Source organism: Mycteria americana, chromosome 5, assembly GCF_035582795.1.
Source record: "Mycteria americana isolate JAX WOST 10 ecotype Jacksonville Zoo and Gardens chromosome 5, USCA_MyAme_1.0, whole genome shotgun sequence".
Taxonomy (NCBI): Eukaryota; Metazoa; Chordata; class Aves; order Ciconiiformes; family Ciconiidae; genus Mycteria; species Mycteria americana.
The window spans coordinates 2315876-2332759 of record NC_134369.1 but is presented as its reverse complement, the minus strand read 5'-3'; the positions used below and the strand labels follow the sequence as shown (position 1 = coordinate 2332759).

Genomic DNA, 16884 nt, shown 5'->3' with positions numbered 1-16884 from the left:
CTTGAACCAAGTCACTTTATTGGATGGAGGGCAATACACAAAACACAAGAGAAAAGAGGGGTGATATTTGGTACAGAGTATGAGAACTGTTTATCTAGATAGCTGAAGATGCATGCACAGCTGGACAGTAAAGTAGGAGTCCCACTGAAACCCACAGGGTGGCTCTTGGCAAGACTTCAGCTCTCATTGTCACTGTCCCCTAGGGTGTGCTTGTCAAAGAGGTACTCTGCCATGCCATATTTTGGTGCCCCCATCTTCCGCAGGTTGGTCACATGGTCACCCAGCTCTTTGATGGATTTCACCTGTTCATCCAGGTAGTGAGTCTCAATGAAGTCACACAACTGAAAGGGAGACAAAAGAGTTTAAACGTAGGCCTGAACACAGCCTATCCTGCTGAAGCAGCATCTGGAATTCTACCAGTTCTCTCTAGGGAAAGGAGAAGATGCAGAATGACAATTTCAAAGCTGCAGAAGACGCCGGAGAGGAAGAAGCCTTTAGTTTTGCCTCAGCAATGCCAGAACAAGGCCAAAGTGAGGCAGGCTTATCTAGGCACACTTGCTCCAGAACTGCAGTACAATGTCAGCTCACAAAGTCCCCCCTCTTCCTCACTACAAGAAGCAACAGGCAAGTTTCTGAACATATTTAGAAGCCCCCACTCACTGCACAGCACTTGAATTCATGACCATGAAGATTTACACCTGTAGAATGGTCCAGCTATGTATGTTGTTTCTTTTAAAAAAGTCCCTCTAACTCATGCAGGACACTCCGAAGAGTCCTTTGATTCAGACATATGCCAATCTCTTCCCGATACTAAGAGGCCTCAATCCAGCCTTGCCAGTAATTTCCATCTGTGAAGAAACCTGTGTTTTCAAACACTCTGTTCTGAAGTGTCAGGGCTTTTAACATTCCGAAGAAGTGACTCCAAAATTTTACGACAAAAAGCCTTACAGGCATCCATGGGTTTAAAGTAAGAACTCATCCCCCACAGAAACAAGCCTTCTCCATAGAGCTTAATACATTTATTTCTTCTCTTCAAAATGCTGTTCACAAGTGCTCTCCGTTTCCAAGAGCAATGGAAGAGTTTGAACAAAGCAATGCACCCACTGTTCTGTAAGGCAGGCCTCAGCCACCCGAACACACTGCAACTGGTCCGCCCAGAAAAAAGATGGCAATAACCCTACCAAACAGCTAAGGCCCAGCTGACACCTGGGCCCTTCCCTTTGGAAAGGCTGCATCACTAATTCACACCCTTTTTTCACCTTTAGGAATGGCAGGGACACATAGCTCACCCCCAAACCCACATTAGACACATACAAGCCCCCTCATTGCACAGCCACATTCTCAACTTCAGCATCTACTTACGTGTGGGTCATTCTTTTCAGTTGCCAATTTGTGCAGTTCTAACAGCGACTGGTTCACATTCTTCTCCAAGTGCAGGGCACACTCCATTGCAGTCAGACCATTCTCCCAGTCATCACGATCTGGCTTCTAGAAGGGGAAAGCACACAACCATATTTTCTGTAAGCACCCGCAGACCATTAGGGAGCAAAGTCATTTTAGATCAGTCTCAAAGCCTGTTTAGGCCAAGTTCAGGCATTTAGGCATCTTCAAAAGTTTGGTGGACACACAGTGCATGCTCTGAACAGAACTGAATGCATGCTCCAAGTTCCAGACCTGTCCCCATTCCCTAGGTTCTCCTCATGTTATGTTCTCTGAGCTATTGTAGGCAAGACAGCTAACAGAGCTACCGTCTTCCTCCTTCCATTATAACCTAATAGCTTAAATATCTGCCTACACTAGCAGGTAATGGGCTTCTCAGAAATGAAGCAGTTAAGATGCCAGTACAGGCAAGTCTAGTCTTCAGCTCAGAACTGCCTAGAATAGAGTCTGGTGTTTACAAGTACTCAGATTTACTAGTAAGCACAAGAACTCTTCTCAAGTCCCAATCACTTACTTTGCTGTTTTTGCCATGAAGAGCTGCCTTGCGTTAAACCGGCCCTCTGGCATTGCTTACTTTCTGCTGCTCCAAAGAATTTAATTGAAGTGACTTCAAGAAAACAGTGCTATGAAATCTTGCAGCAAGTCATGACAAGCAACTGGAAACTTGGGATTTCATATTCCCACGGCAAGCAAATCAAGAGTTCTCTACAAAACAGCGTAGAGAACAGAGAAGGCTCTTGCCATTAAATTTAAGGTAGATGAACCAGTTGTGTTCTAGTTATTCTCACCCCACAGCAAACCACCTAGGGCTAGGCATCCTCTTCTTATGCAGGAAATACTTCTTCTTAGTCAATCAGCACAAATAATAAAATCACTACGCACCTCTAGATTCTGGGCCGAGTGCCACGCACGGATCGCAGCAATGCGGTATGCTGATCTACTGTCAGCTGCTGCTCCTTCTGGGAAAGGACCCACAGGGAAATTCCTCCCCTCCCTGCCACCCCTGGAGGCAGACCACAAGTCTAGTTCTGCATTAGATAGGACACCCATAGCTCCACTCCTCACCTTGATATCCTGCAAGAAGATGCGTCCGCCCCTCTGATTCTGTAGCTTCATCAGTTTCTCAGCATGCTCACGCTCCTCGTGGGACTGATGCAGGAAGTACTTGGCAAAGTTTTTCAGAGCCACATCATCCCGGTCAAAATAGTAGGACTGAAAAATAAGAATTCATATGCTCAAAACCCCAAGACTCGCTCCAGCAGCCGTACAAGGCCAAGTCCATACTGTGGCTTTAGATATGTCTCCTATCAGCCCTACTTCAAGATGGCTGGAGTCCAAGCTAAGGCTAACAGTAGCACTGACAACAGCAAGGCAGTGTGGCAAAACTCTTCCCTCATTAGCAAGTTAGATTTTCCTGACTAGGATTAAGTTTTAGCCCTTCCTACCATGAACACCAGGGACACAAATAACTGGTATTTGTGGTTCAGTTCTGAAGGTACAAAAAACCCCACAGAGATACTGTTCTTCTGAGCACCATTCAAATGCCTTAAACACAGCAGACTTGAATAGCCTTTTTCAAGGAGAAATCTTCCCTGCTCGATTTGCTTGCCTGAATTTGTTTACAGTGATCACAAGTCAAGGTTCTGACTTGCAATACCAGTTAAGGGTAGCCAAGAACTTTAAGTACTTCTGCAATAAAGCTCCCATGTTTCCCTAGGCTTATCAGGGATTAGACTAACAAGTACACTTTCTACTTCTGGAAAAAATAAATATTAGTATCACATTTAAAACACAAAAATAAATTTAACTAAAATACACATTCAACAGCAAATACAAGATCACCTTTTTTGAAAGCCAAAAAAAACTGTAACAGCAGTTAGAAGCCATCACACAGCTTGTTTGTTCTTTGGTCAGAGCCACTAGGCAGGATTCAATAGAAAGCTTTGTCTCAACTGCCAGTTATTTACCAGACAAACTACTACAGAATTCTCTGCTCCTAAACCAGCAGCTTGGAGATTTAAGGCAAGACACTGGTGCTTGTGTACCACTATCATCCACCAACGTTATTACATTTAGCTTGTAGCTGAGGTTCAGACCTTCATAGTAACACAGAAGCAAGCTGTGAAGTTCTACACCTACATGCCACAACATACTACAGTGTCACTAGAAAGTCTCAAGTTACCTGCACATCTAAAGCACCGAGATTGCTGCACAGAGGTCAGAGCTGCTGTTTGGACCAAAGTTACTCATCTCATCTATGGCTAAAATGGGAGTCTCACGCCAAGCAAGACGTGTAAACACAGCGCCAAGGAAACCACGGATTCCTACCAATTAACTTCAAAAACCATGACCGAAAAACCTTGCCTCAGAGACAAGAACGCCTGTGGGAAAGGTGCCAATCACTTCGTTAGTCAACTCCTGCTATCCAGCCCAGCCCCAAGGGCAGAGCCGCTTGGAAGCTGCTGAGCTGTGCTGATAACGAGTCCGCCAAGGGCAACGAGCAGAGAGCAGTTAACGTGTAACTTGAGTTCGCCACCGAAATAAAAGCCTCCCCTACAGAAAACAAGCGGCCGCCCCACCCCCGGGGAAGGCCGAGAACGCCCCTGAGGCGGGGGAGAAGGAGCGCGGCTGCGCCCGCAAGCAGCGCCCGGCCTTCGGGAACCCCCCGCCGCGCCGCCTGCCCGCGCCCCCTCCCCGCCAGCCGGCCAGGCGGCTCGGCACCGTGCGCAGAGAGCCCAGGCTGGTCCTCGGCCCAGAGCTCGTACCGGAGAGCGGGCAGCGCAGAGGGGACAGCCAGCCCCACAGCCCCGGCTACGCCTTTATGCAAGCTCATACCGCTACCCGCCCCCATACCTTCCCTCCCCCTTCCTCAGACAGGCCTCGCACAAAAAGGTGCGACGCTTCTCCCCCCGCCCCGGCAAGGCCCAAACACAGGGCGGGCCCGGACCCCTCTCAGGGGAGAGGCCACACCGTGCGGGCCCGCCTCCCCCCGCGGCTGGCCTAACCCCTCCCCGCCCCTACCTGAACACCGGCGTTCCCGGGTAGGCCCGAAGCGTCCCCCCCCTTCCCCACCGGCAGGCCCCACGCCTCCCCTCCCTTTATCCCCACATACAGGCCCCACAGCGGACAAGCCCATGCACAGGCCCCTCCATCCCGCCCCCCACCGGGCCGCTCACCATGCTGAGGTACACGTAGGAAGCGTAAAGCTCCAGGTTGATCTGGCGGTTGATGGCGGCTTCGCAGTCCTGGTGGTAGTTCTGGCGCACCTGAGAAGGAGGCGCTGCCATGATGCTGCCTTAAGGGGTGAGTCGGTGGGTGCGACGGCGGGGGTAAGTAACAGTAGTAGTGGTGGTGGGTAGTGGTGGCGGCGGGCCCGAGCGCGGCCGGTTCCGTCCAAGCACTGTTGACGCAGGAACCCGCTCCGCTCAGCCTCCCCGACGCGCTCTGACCAACAGCCGCCCCGCGCCGCCCCTTTTATAGTGCCGCAAGCGTCACCGCGCACCGCCCCACCCACACGCCCCCCCCCGCCGCCGCCACCGCGCGAGCGCTGAGGGGCGGGGCCTCCCGCCGCCCTTCTGCTAGCCCAGCGTGACTCAGCACCTCCCCCGAGAGCGCGTGCCTCGACACCACCCCCCCACCCCGCGGGGTGTGTGGGCGGGGCCTACGCGCGCGCCCCCTTTCCTCAGAGCGACTGTGAGGCGGCGGCTTCGAGCGCGGCCGTCGGTGAGGGCTGCGTTGGGCGGCCCAGCCCCCCCCTCAGCGCCGTCCTCCCACCCCGAAACTGTCGAACCTTCCCCGTCCAGGTCTAACCGACCCCCGTCCCAGCCTAAACCTGGAGGCCGGGGGGTCTCTCTCAGCCAGAGCGCAGGGCTCCCGACCCCACGGGGAGGGAGCAGGCCTCGCTGCAGCCCCACACGCAGCCCTCGGGCAAAGGCCCAGCGAGCACTGAGGCAGAAATACGTTTCTTCACTGATGAAAAACAGCGTAGAGCATTTAAACCTTAACGGCAAACGTTCAAACTGCTTAATACAGTGTTGGGAAGGAAGAAATTCATGGCATTACGGATGGTTTTTTTTCTCCTTTCACTTATTCTTAAAGTGGTAATTGGGACTGGAAACCAGTATAAAAGCTCGGCTGGGTGTCAGTGGTAGCTGCCGGCTCTGTCTTACCACCCCAGTAAAAGAGTTGGTGACTCAGTGGCGAGACCTGTTGAGTTTTCAGCCTTGCTCCTTTCAGTGACCAGGCCCTCCTTGGGATACTGCCTCAAAAACGCTCCTAAGAAAGGCAAGAAACAATTAAATAGAGGTGCAAATCCTTGGTTAGTCTGATGAGCCAACCAAGCAAGAATGAACAAACACAGCTGGACGGTAGCATCGCTCTTCAAAGCTGCTCCAAGTTATTAACAGGCACTTGCAGCTCTTGGTGTTTGCTGATGACCTGGGGAAGGAAGCACGCTGGATGTTAGCAGCAGTGATGACTAAAGGCACCATACACAAGAAAGCTGGTGAGAAACTAACATTTCTTGTCCTCAGACGTTCAATTTGCTTGATAGTGAGGTTTAGGATAGGACCCTATAGTCAGTTCAAACATAATGCTGAATGATAAAGAGGTAATTCAGAAATGAAAGGTCAAACAGAAAAAAACCTGAGTCTTCTGGTAATGAGATGATCATTTCAGCTGCTTTTAGTACTACCACAGGCATTCAGTTTCTGCAGTCATTTATTTCCAATAAACACTGGATTCTTTTACTTTCTGGTTTCTGAAATTTTAAGCAGATAAGTGCATCTTGAGGGCTAGAAATGTCCTACTTAAACTGAGATCATCCCGTAACATCGGGCTCCCAAAATCTTGGCCTTTACTAAGCCAATGTTAATGTTGAAATTAATCAGAAATATTACAAGTTACTGAGCCTGCAAACTGAGATTAAATTTATTTTCCTCTAACCAGTTCTTTCTACAAAGTTTTATTTGGTCTTTGAACCTTCCCGGTAATGTGTGATTTCCCACATGTGACTGCATAGCTGGCTGTCTGTGCGTAAAGGGCAGCGTAAGGCCTGTGTCAGCACAACGGCACTTTTAGAGGCACTCTGAACGCCTGAAGGAAACAGGCAGCCTATGGCTTCCTTTGGTTTACTGTTTTCTGTTGCTTCTGTCGGTTAACCGTCAGAAGTAATTAAGATCTATAAGTTAACGTGGGTCATACCTATCGCTTCAGCAGGCTGCCAGGTACATTTGAAATCTCATGTTCCCCTCCCACACAAATGCTTATGTAAAAAAAAAAAAACCAACAACTTTTAACTGCTGGGCAGACTTGCATTACTGTTTTCATACTGTAGTAGTTTCACCAGCATTTGGGTGAAGAGGCTTGCCAAAAGTTAGGAGTTGTCCTCCTGAAGCACAGACTCATGTATAACTTGGCACTCTATCTGGGCAGTTCATTGCAGAGGATGTTTCAGTAGTCCAGAACAATTAACCTTGAACCTACAAAACGCTAAACCATTTCTTTTATGTTATGTTTGTTGTTCGTGCTCTGTTTCCACCTAACCTTTTTGCCTGTGACTGGCAAAGGCACGCTTGGAACCACGAGAAGAAAGTTGCCCAGCAGCTTATAGATTGCAAGTTATTGCTGTTTATTTTTTCCAATCTCATCCTGACCAAACCTGCCTAAATTCTCATTGCATTGTTTCATGAAAAGGCTGTGCAACAGCACAGTTTGTAAGCAACTGAGCAAACAGTCCATTAATAATAGGAGTATCTCCTCTGTAGCTGGACAGTCTCTGCCACCGATGATTAAATGTCAGTAAGATTAGGGAAGTCCTACATTTTGCTTTCTGGATCAATTGCAAGTTGCACAAACATACACGTTATCTTTGATGACAGCAGGTTTATGTGGCCAGAATAGGACACACTAGGTTGTACAGCCGTGCGTCATGATATCTTGGTGACCAACACGAAGAGTGTTGAGCACTCTGGTCTTACAAGAGTTTAGGTTCAGCTATACCCAGATCTTTTCTGTTGATAGTGCAAGTGACTCTCAAACTACTGTCACATTATGGCTTAATTTTGACTTCATACTGGTTTTAATTTCATACTGTTTTCCTATGGCTTGGGTTAAGCCTTCTTTGATCTTCTGCCTTTACAAGCATTCTTGGAAAGAAGCCTGCTAAAGCATTAGCATACATGTAACTGCAGGCTCATTTTTTGCATCTGACAGTGCTTCGCACACTACTTTCTATCATATTATTTTCAGTAGCTAATAGTTAATTGCACGCCTCACCGTTATTCATTAAACTATTCAAATTAGAGGGGAGATCCTGGCCTTTCTCATTCAAATCCAGTAGATTAAAGATGTTGGTGTATGCAGGAAAAAGAGCCTGGTAATCCAAATTACTTCTTTCAGTACACTTTTACACACAAACATCACGGCTGCCCAGGGACATCCATCCTCTCAGCAGAGTGCATGCACAGTGTTACGTTGAATTCATGTTGGCTCGCAGCTGCTTCGTTGGTCTGAAGCAGAGGCAGGCTTCATGCTGCCCACAGGCAAAAGTCAATGTATTGTCTGCCTACACAAGCTTCAAATTGTTGAAGACCATCTCTGTTTTCCCTTGGACAAGATCCCATCAGAAACAATGGAGCAAGCTCTCTTGTTTACAGCTTAGCTATTATACACAGAGCACAGACCCGAACATCAGCCAATTTCGGGACAGTAATGCTTAGCTTCCTCATATGACAGCTGGAGAGGACAATTTAAGTGTGCAAAAATAATCTAAGCTTCTCTGATGGATGTTTCCATATATATACAGAAGATGATTCAGTCAGAGAACTGGTGGACCTAGATGCAGAAAAATCCACCAAGACTCCATTTGCACACACCTCAGAGTATCTCAGCAGAGTGGCACACATTGTGTGTCCGTGTATGCACACGCATGCATGCATCTGTCTGAGGGAGTCCCAGCCTGGGCCAAGGGTAAATAGCTGTTAGTTTGGGAGGCCGGAGGGGGGTGTTAAGAGGGCATGACACACAGTTACAGCAAGTTTGCACAGACAGGGCCATGCGTACCACCATGCAGCGAGAGCATTTGACTCCGGCAAAGACTCTGCATAGGGTAAGGACGAGGGTATGCTATTAAAAAAAGGGAAAGTTTCCATGACTCCTACACCCACTTTAATATCATTCATACCAACTCTACCTGTGCCCTTCTTGTGCCTGATCTTTCCAAATGATCGCAGTGATCTTACTGTGGGCTGAAAACATGGCTTTTAAACAGACATTGGACAATATTTGCACAAAGTAAATTCCGAGCTTGTACAAACAGAAGCCAGATTTTTGCTGATATAGTCCCAGAGCAAAATCTTAGCATGTGACTTAGACATCCAGCTAGACCTTCAACGAGAGGGCTCCCTCAATGTGAGCACAGAGCTCACTGTAGTTGGACAAGCCAGAATGTTCAGGAATACACAATGTTTCATTTATCATCTGTAGAAATGCTTCCCCTCTAGCTTTAAAATGCTTGCTTTTTTCCCATGCTAGTTTAATGGCTAGAATAATAACAGTTCTCAGTTAAAAAGCAACAACTGTTCCAAATCCAGTGAGCAAGAGAGCTGAATATGCCCCAAATATTACATCCATAAAAATACAGTAACCTTTTTTCAAAGCTCAAAGTCCTGTAAATAAGATAAACTGTGCATCCAGTCAAATATTTGTTACGGAAAACTTCCATTCTGCCCACAAACTTCAGTGTAATTCAGCTGACAGACTTCATGTAAACACAAAAGCAACCCTAAACTTGGCTCCAAGGTTGATCATGTGTCTGGAAACTTGACACGGATCTCAACTGTGAGTTTTGAAAGCCGTTTACTAAAAACATCTGGGCTCCACTTGTTCTGTAAGGTATCCTAAAAATGGAATCGCCATTAACTGCAAACTCCTCCTCTAGCTTCTTGGGCAAAACGTTATGCAAATTTTTCAGTCATTTCTTTTAGGTGCCCAAATTTCTACGTGTGGGAAACCCAGGTTTTAGGCAACAGGTTTTCACTGAGTACTTACAGCACAGAATGCAAATGACTGGGCTATGCAGAACTGCTAGTTCCTGGAAACACAGTCCTAAGACAGAAAGACAAAGGATATTTGAAGTTACTCTAGGAAATTTGCTTAGGAGACAACTGAACACTAAGCTGTTCTGCTATAGAAAAAAAGTCCCAAAGACAAAATAATATGAAATAGTCTGTACTACAGGATTTTGTAGACAAGTAATATAAAACCCATTTTTAGACAAACATTTTCCAAGTTGTGTTACAGGTTTTTTTCTCTCTCTTGGAACATTTGTGCACACAGTCAGTCTAAATGAAATGCCCCAGGAGATTACAATTCCCTAATTTGTTCAGAATACCTTTATAATTTATTTTTTCTTCTTTGACATGCCTCTAAAAATGTGGTTAGAGGCAAGAGAGTGAGGAAGAACAATGTTAATAATACAATAATTCTGTCTGCCCGGCATGGCCAGAAGCAGAATTTGGTGAATTTACTAGCATGTATCAGCCCCATTTAACATAATTTCAAGATTGACTCCTCTACCTGTGACTGAAAAGCTCTAGCTCTGACCCCAATGACAGCCTGTGCACTGGGTGGACATACTGTAGCTTTTACAAGACAGATTTGCCAAGTTGCAAAAGCCACAATTAGTTTAATGTTGACATTCCACCACAGGCCACAAGCCACAGCATTTGCAATACTGTCATCATCCTCTTGTAGTGTGATTCCATTCCTCCCCCCCTGATTTACAAAGTCTTAAAAACATGGAGGTGGGGAGTGGGTATCATTCTCATTCCCTGTTTCTGTTGTACTTAACTTTTTCCTCAAATACTGAAAAGCAGGGAAAAAAACATGCTTGCGATTAGAACCACCCAGCAAAAGTCGACAGCCATAGGGAAATTTCTCAAGAGACCAAAAATCACCTCCTTCCTGTCATGAATTCCCCTGCAAAACACTGGTAAGCATTCAAGCCTTCATGAATGATTGGGCAGCTTTTATTCTGAGTAGGATACACAGGCGAAATGTGGTTTTTTGAAGATGAGGTTTCATTTGGGAATCTGTCAAAGAGACAAACTTTAAACAGATGCCTATCACCCCTCTATCCCTCAGGCTGTCAGCTGAGGCCATCAGTTAATTCTGTGAGGATCCACAACAGCGTGTCCGAGGCACACACGCCGGAGTTGGCATGCTAACAGCACTACGCCTGGCCCCACGCGCGACATAGGGAGCCCACATGCTCCCAGCACGGTGCCATAGCACGTTGTAGGGTTATCAAGCAGAAATAAGTGGTGGCACTGTGCTTGATCACCGAGAGACAAAGGCTGGTGGGGGAAGTAAGGCAGCAGTACAGCAGCCTTTAAAACCTTCCCTATCCCATGACTGTGCCCATAAATCAGGGTATCCATCTGCAAATGCATGCTCTTATTTGTAATTACTGCTCATCCCTGAGATGCCATTTTGGCAGTTTGTGTAGCATCAAGTTTGAACAGACATTATACAGCATTAAGCCTTCTAGAGTAGGTGGTGGTTGCTTTTATATTTAGCCACCCAAAAAGGGGCAGGCGGACAAATGCTTTCAAGCATGATGAGAAGAAACAAGCTTTTACAGGGAACTGGCAGTTAAACACCAGCTTAAAGAACATGCACCAGCCCGATAAAGCACCAGCTCCACCACAAAAACAAGCAGCGGCCCATGTCACGATCTCTCTCAGGCAGGACATGCTGATGGGGGGGGGGCACCTCCAAACTGCTGTTGTTGAGCAGGTCCCTCCAGGAAGTCATTTCATGGCTTATTTAGAGGAAGTAAAGAGATTAGATAGTCTTAGTGGCTTAGAAGAACTGGAGGCATTTTCTCTATTGAGGTGAGGCACAGTTGATGAGGGCAAGTAGAAAGCAGAGGGAGTTTTTTGAGAGTCTGTGGGAAAAGCTGGTTCCTGCTATGCTGTAAAGGGACACTGAAAACACCCATGCGGTTTATGCAGCTGAGATGCAGCCACAACTCTGCAGGCTCCACACACCCCCCCACTTGCACACCTTTCCTGCTGGGTGTTACTTCCTCCTAAGCCGTGTCCAGCCCCTTGCCATCAGGGTAAAAATATTTAAAAGCAGTTCAAGGGGCTCAAGTTGGATCTGCTCCTACATGTGCTACCTGTGGAGCAGCCAGCTAGTGTTGAAGCGTGGAGTACTTGCCCCCACAAAGTCACCTCGGGATGAGCTGGACGCAGCTCCTTCCACAAGCCAGCAGGCAGCTGGTGGAGAAGCGATTCACTGCTGCTTTCCCTGTGCCATAACCGCTTCAGCCCATATGCTGAACAAACTGGGCAAAAGGAGAGCCAAGACCTTAGAACCTGGTTCACCTTTTCAAAGTTAGTCCACCACAGCATTTGTGGAGAAAAAAAAAACAAACAATGAAACTGGACAGGGAGAGAAATAAAATGGGAAAATAGTCAGCAGGCTCTACTGAGGCAAGACCTGACCTTGATACTAATACACAGGATCAGATATGAGGACCATGTATAAGTCATCGTCTTCAGCTCAGCAGATGTTGGACCATGCCCACAGATAGCAACATTTCAGCAACCACTAAAACAGTTAGAGAACAGGCCACCCACTCCGTGCAGTTAGCTAGATAACACAGAAGGGCAGCTACAGGAGTATGCGCTGCTATAGCAAGGCATATATAAACTCCTTAGCAATCACATCTGGCTATTTCAGAGTGCAGCACTAGCTGTGTTGGCAGATGCTCTGCTGAGCAGACTAGGAAGAATCGTTAAACCCAGGCAGACCACTAGCCTCTTAACTGTGGCCATCAGCTAACGTTGCCCTGTGGTTTTGGTCAGCATGCTGGAAAGATACTCCTACTAAAAGCTGTTATGATCAGTCTCGTGTGGTAGCAAATGATGGCAGTCTGCAAGGCACTCTGACTTTTCTAGGATAGCAGCCAGCTTCATTTCAGGTTTAAGACAGCCGGAGGAATGCTCTGCCTGGTCTAAGGAATCAGTCCCTCCCCTCAGTTGCTCTATGTTATGAGTAGTCCTGCTCAGTCATGCATGGCCACACTGCCCAAAATCTAAATAGACAGTGATGACCAAGACTGAAACCAGTCAAATCAGGAACTTTCCAGTCCGACAAGAAAAAAAAAAAAGATTTCCGCTCCACACTTATTTAGCACACGCTGGACTCCTTGCCTTTGTTTGATGCTCTTGGTTGCTTCTAATAGCCATTGTGAAAGGGACACAACCCACAGGACAGCAGTAGGCTCAGAGTAAAGCTACACTGTGCACCTGAAACATTCACACAGCTTGAGGCTGTCAGAAAGGGGAGACTGCATTCCTCACACACCCACACCCACCTTTTTTGCCTCTTTTCCCTGTCTCCAGCCACCCTGCTTACCCCACACTAGCTGCAGTGTTCATCAGGGCCTCTACAGGCCACTTCACCTTGTGAACCTAGCAGAAAACAGAAGAGGTAAAATGAACCAATTTTGGCGAGTTTCCAGGGTTGGCTGGGCCAATGGATGGATCTCACAAGCTCCAGAATCGGATGCAGGGTGGGAGGACAGCAGGTTGCTATACCAGCTCAAGCGTTCAGGTTACGCCTTCATGCTGAGGTGGATGAGGGGTGCTGGCCATGCTCAGTAGCAATGGGAAGCAGAAGGGGAGGGAGACAGAAGCGAACTGCTTCAAATGCCACAGCCAGATCCTTGAGAGCTAGTACACATCCTCCCTGAAAGCAGAGGTGCTTCCTGACACCTGCTGTGGCCAAGACATTTGTTCCCAAAACTGCATGGGCTATAAATCCTGTGCCTAATTTGGTTCATGTGACTTGCGCTTTAGACAAGCCCTCTGAATTTCTGCTGGCTGTCGTGATCCCACCAGAACACCTCCACAAATGAAATTAAAGTTTCCTGTGTGTGTGTGTGTGTAAGCCAAGAAAGGAAAAAAGCAACAACAAAACAGGAGGCAACCACAGCCTTGCTCACAGGGGTCAGTCAGCGCAGGCCTGTGATACGTTCCGATGGCAGCGAGGCACGGAGCACACTGTGGTAGCAGGGTTAGGACCTTCAGTGTTGCAGGGCAGACGGAGATGAGACACACCGAGGAGACAGCTCACAGACAGCCATTCCTCAGGTATGGACTCGTGCTGAAACGTCAAAGGCTGAACACCTAGGGATTTGGCCAAGATGCCAGGACACTAAGCAGTGAAGATGTTAAATCAGGCCCAGAAGGGAAGCGGCTGTAATGAGTCCTCTTACGAAGCATTTCTCCACTCAGGAGGTGCAGATTGAGCAACAGGCTGACATCAGCTAAAATAACAGGATGGTGGAGGGAGTGGCTCAGATGCTAAACCATGCGGATGTTACTTAGGACACCATGAAAAACATAATTTCTGATTGGGAAGAAAAATAAGCCAGAATTGCAGCATTGTTACTTAATCCAGGAAACTTCGTCAGTCAAGTTCAGCTGTGTGAACTGGCTCACCATGACCACGTGAAAAAGCTACCAGCCTTTTACTGGAATTCATAAGTGACTGCATCCCTAGCCACAGCGAGGCTTAGCTAGCAGTGAAGACTGCCTGACATAGGCAATTCCTACTTCTTTCCCTGCCCCTATAGCCTCCCTACAGCAGAGCTTCCCTGGAGAAGATGCTGTGTCAAGTCCAGGTCCTTGCCCAGCAAGGAGTATGCGCTCCAGCCCTTGCTCACTCATTATCCCGAGTGCCTCACTTTTGGAAGCAAGGGTCAAACGGGTTTACCATCAAACCTCGTGCTTATTTAACTCCCACTCTTATTACGCACCTCTGATCAGTCAGTTCAGATCTGCAGACAAGGAAAAGGCTGTCTCACTGCCCTGTTAAAAAACAATTTTGGATTTAAGATACCAAATGAGCCAGAACTGCCCATATATACTTTGCCAGCAATTATGACTGGTCTAAACAGTAGACAAGTGGTATTTGCTGATCCTGCTGGTGAGCCATAGAGTAGCATTAGGGCAGCACAAGTCCCTGCAAAAGATCTCCACTATTTCTCTACCTTCGTTATTTGCCCAGAAGCTCACTTGTTAAGGAAAGCCTGTGTTTACTCTCTGCTTTCTTCATCTTTTCATATACTTCGGAGTCACTATGGTCTACCTCCCTCCCTGTACATTTTGTGAACATTTCGAGAAGAGCAGGGTGAACCGTAGTTGCCAGCCTAGTAAAGGAAAGAAGAACACCCATTTCCAGCGTTTTCTACTGAAAGCCCTTCTCCCTTGCATTGTTAGCTTAGTCCTGCCTGCAAGGCCCTGTGTCATCACAAACTTCCTCAGGTGGGAAGGGTTCAACACCTCGTTGCTCTACTCTAAAGGCCAGAAAAGCAGCTTGATCCAGAAGTGGCTCAGCACAGGAAAAAGGAGTACTTCCTAAACTCCTTCAACCTAAACTGGCCCATAGTCACATCACAGTAACACAACCGCACAGAGGCCTACAATAACAAAGCTGACAAACTAGGAAAAAAGCTGGAAATTGAGGGGACTGAAAAGGAAGAAGAAAGGGGACCGAGAATCTATCTGTTTCTACAGCCACATCCAGTGTAAGAAGCACCAATGCACGGAGAGGGCCACATCCAGTGTAAGAAGCACCAATGCACGGAGATACTGAGGAACGGGAAGAGCAAGTGACACCATCATTACTTTAGATCAACTGGAAACTTCTTCTTGTACTTAGTCCTTCAGAAGTGCCTTCTTCCAGAAACAAGTGGTAGGAGACAGTTCTACCCCTTTCCCCGTATCAGCCCCAACCACAATCAGACAGTTTTTTGTTTCAGTCAGTTTCTGCTTTCCTCTTAGGTGGGAGTATCGGGATTGAGCAACAGCACCTACAAAAGCAACCAAACCCTAAGGGCTAGGAATTGGGAAGCAGACACAATCTCTTCCTGACCAGCACATGACCTTTATTCATTTTCCTTCTTGAGAATGAGATAGCATTTCATTTTCAGGCAACGTGTTTTGTCTGACATGTGCGATAACCAAACTAAGAAAGGCACTATTCATTTGCCAAGAGCAAATTTTAAAAAGCATCTTTTTTCACCTTTGAAAACTAGCGGGTTGTCCCTGCGTTATACCGCACGTCAGAGGATACGTGAAAGGTTACAGCACTTGGCTTCAATTTCGGAGTTCAGTGGTCTTGCGAAGAATGCTGTCCTTTACAACCCTCTCTAGGAAGATTTCAGAAACTTTGTTAACGTTCCCATCTTGCTTACAGCACCAGGATTACAGTCAACAGCTAGCACACTGAGAAGTTGGTCAGGGCTCTCAGCACCCCTCCTCCTCCCATTTCAACCCCTTCCCCCCAAAACACAGAGATTTAATAGAATTTGGGGGAGGGAGGAAGGACAACAGAAAGCTGCCAACTGCCAGTTGTGCCTTCCAGTATCATTACCATTTGCAGAGCTAACGCACCTGCCTAATCCTGTCATCGTAAAGCAAGAAAGCTCATTTTCCTATAAGTACTTTCCACTTTGTTGGTCTTCATATACATTAGCTCTGCTTCCTCAAGCTGTACAACTGTGTCATAACTCATCCGAGTCTTCTTTCCCTTAGCAGAACCAATCTGAGTGACACTTCCACCTCATCTGACTGCCTAAGGCTGCCTGTAACATCCAGGCATCTCCCTGCTCTCAAGCCTACGCCAGCCCGTGACCCGGAGCTCCTCTAGCTCAGCGCGACCTCAACTTGCCGTTACAGCCAGCAAGCACACCTTGCCAGCCAGCGGGGCCAAAGCCCGTCACTAAGCACTCAGCTGTCAGAACCAGGCAGCCACATAAGCACTCATACAAGCTTTAGGCCTCTGCTGTCCGTGTGGGTGCACCTCAGGGGAGGGAGGAAACGATCCCGAGCGAGAGAGGCAGGCTGGGGACAGCACTGACCTGCCCTTCCCCTCCTTCCAGCCCTGCTGCTCGTCCCACTCACCCCCAGGAGCAGCAGGGCCATGTGAACCAGAAGCCAGCACCCACCCTGCAGGCACCTCCTCACCCAACAGGCCCAGGAGCGAGAGGGGCCAGGACAGCCAGGCGAGGCAAGCGGGAACCACCCCGGGGCACCGGGCCTTGTCCCACCCCTGCAGCACCTGGCCCCGTTACCAGCCCAGCCACCACGTCCGGCCCGGCCCGGTCTTCCTCCAGGCAACAGCGGGGTAGCTCAGGCCAGGCCCGGGGCCCGGGACGGAGCTTACACGGCGCTGCGGGGCCGAGGGGAAGGCGAGCGGGGGCCGCGGCGAGGCCGAGCCGGGCCGGGGGAGCCTGCGGGGTCCCGCGCCTGCGCCGAGCCGCCACCCGGGGGAGCCGCGGCCTGCGCTGCCGCCGCCCACGCCGCAGGGGGCGCTGCCGGCGGAGGAGCGCCCCGCTGAGCCAATCAGGGGGAGGGTCGTGGGGGG

The 16884-nt window shown here is 48.3% G+C and overlaps 1 protein-coding gene and 1 long non-coding RNA gene across 11 annotated transcripts; both read right to left on the bottom strand.

Moving 5' to 3' along the window:
* Position 1: 1 nt before the first annotated feature.
* On the bottom strand, positions 2-4890 carry LOC142410061 (ferritin heavy chain). The gene is made up of 4 exons (XM_075501945.1): positions 4617-4890; positions 2506-2652; positions 1363-1488; positions 2-341 (listed from the first exon to the last, which is right to left on the bottom strand). The coding sequence occupies exons 1-4, from the start codon at positions 4725-4727 to the stop codon at positions 177-179; spliced, it is 549 nt and encodes a 182-aa protein (XP_075358060.1). The 5' UTR covers positions 4728-4890; the 3' UTR covers positions 2-176.
* Positions 4891-5580: 690 nt separating this feature from the next.
* LOC142410062 (uncharacterized) lies at positions 5581-16835 on the bottom strand. 10 transcript variants are annotated; one of them, XR_012775810.1, is made up of 6 exons: positions 16485-16623; positions 15541-15667; positions 15144-15328; positions 14273-14324; positions 9490-9546; positions 5581-5715 (listed from the first exon to the last, which is right to left on the bottom strand). It is a non-coding gene; the product is annotated as an uncharacterized LOC142410062 (long non-coding RNA). The 10 variants fall into 10 exon arrangements; XR_012775809.1 differs by having other exon boundaries at positions 16466-16615; XR_012775816.1 differs by lacking the exon at positions 15541-15667 and having other exon boundaries at positions 16485-16628.
* Positions 16836-16884: the final 49 nt, after the last annotated feature.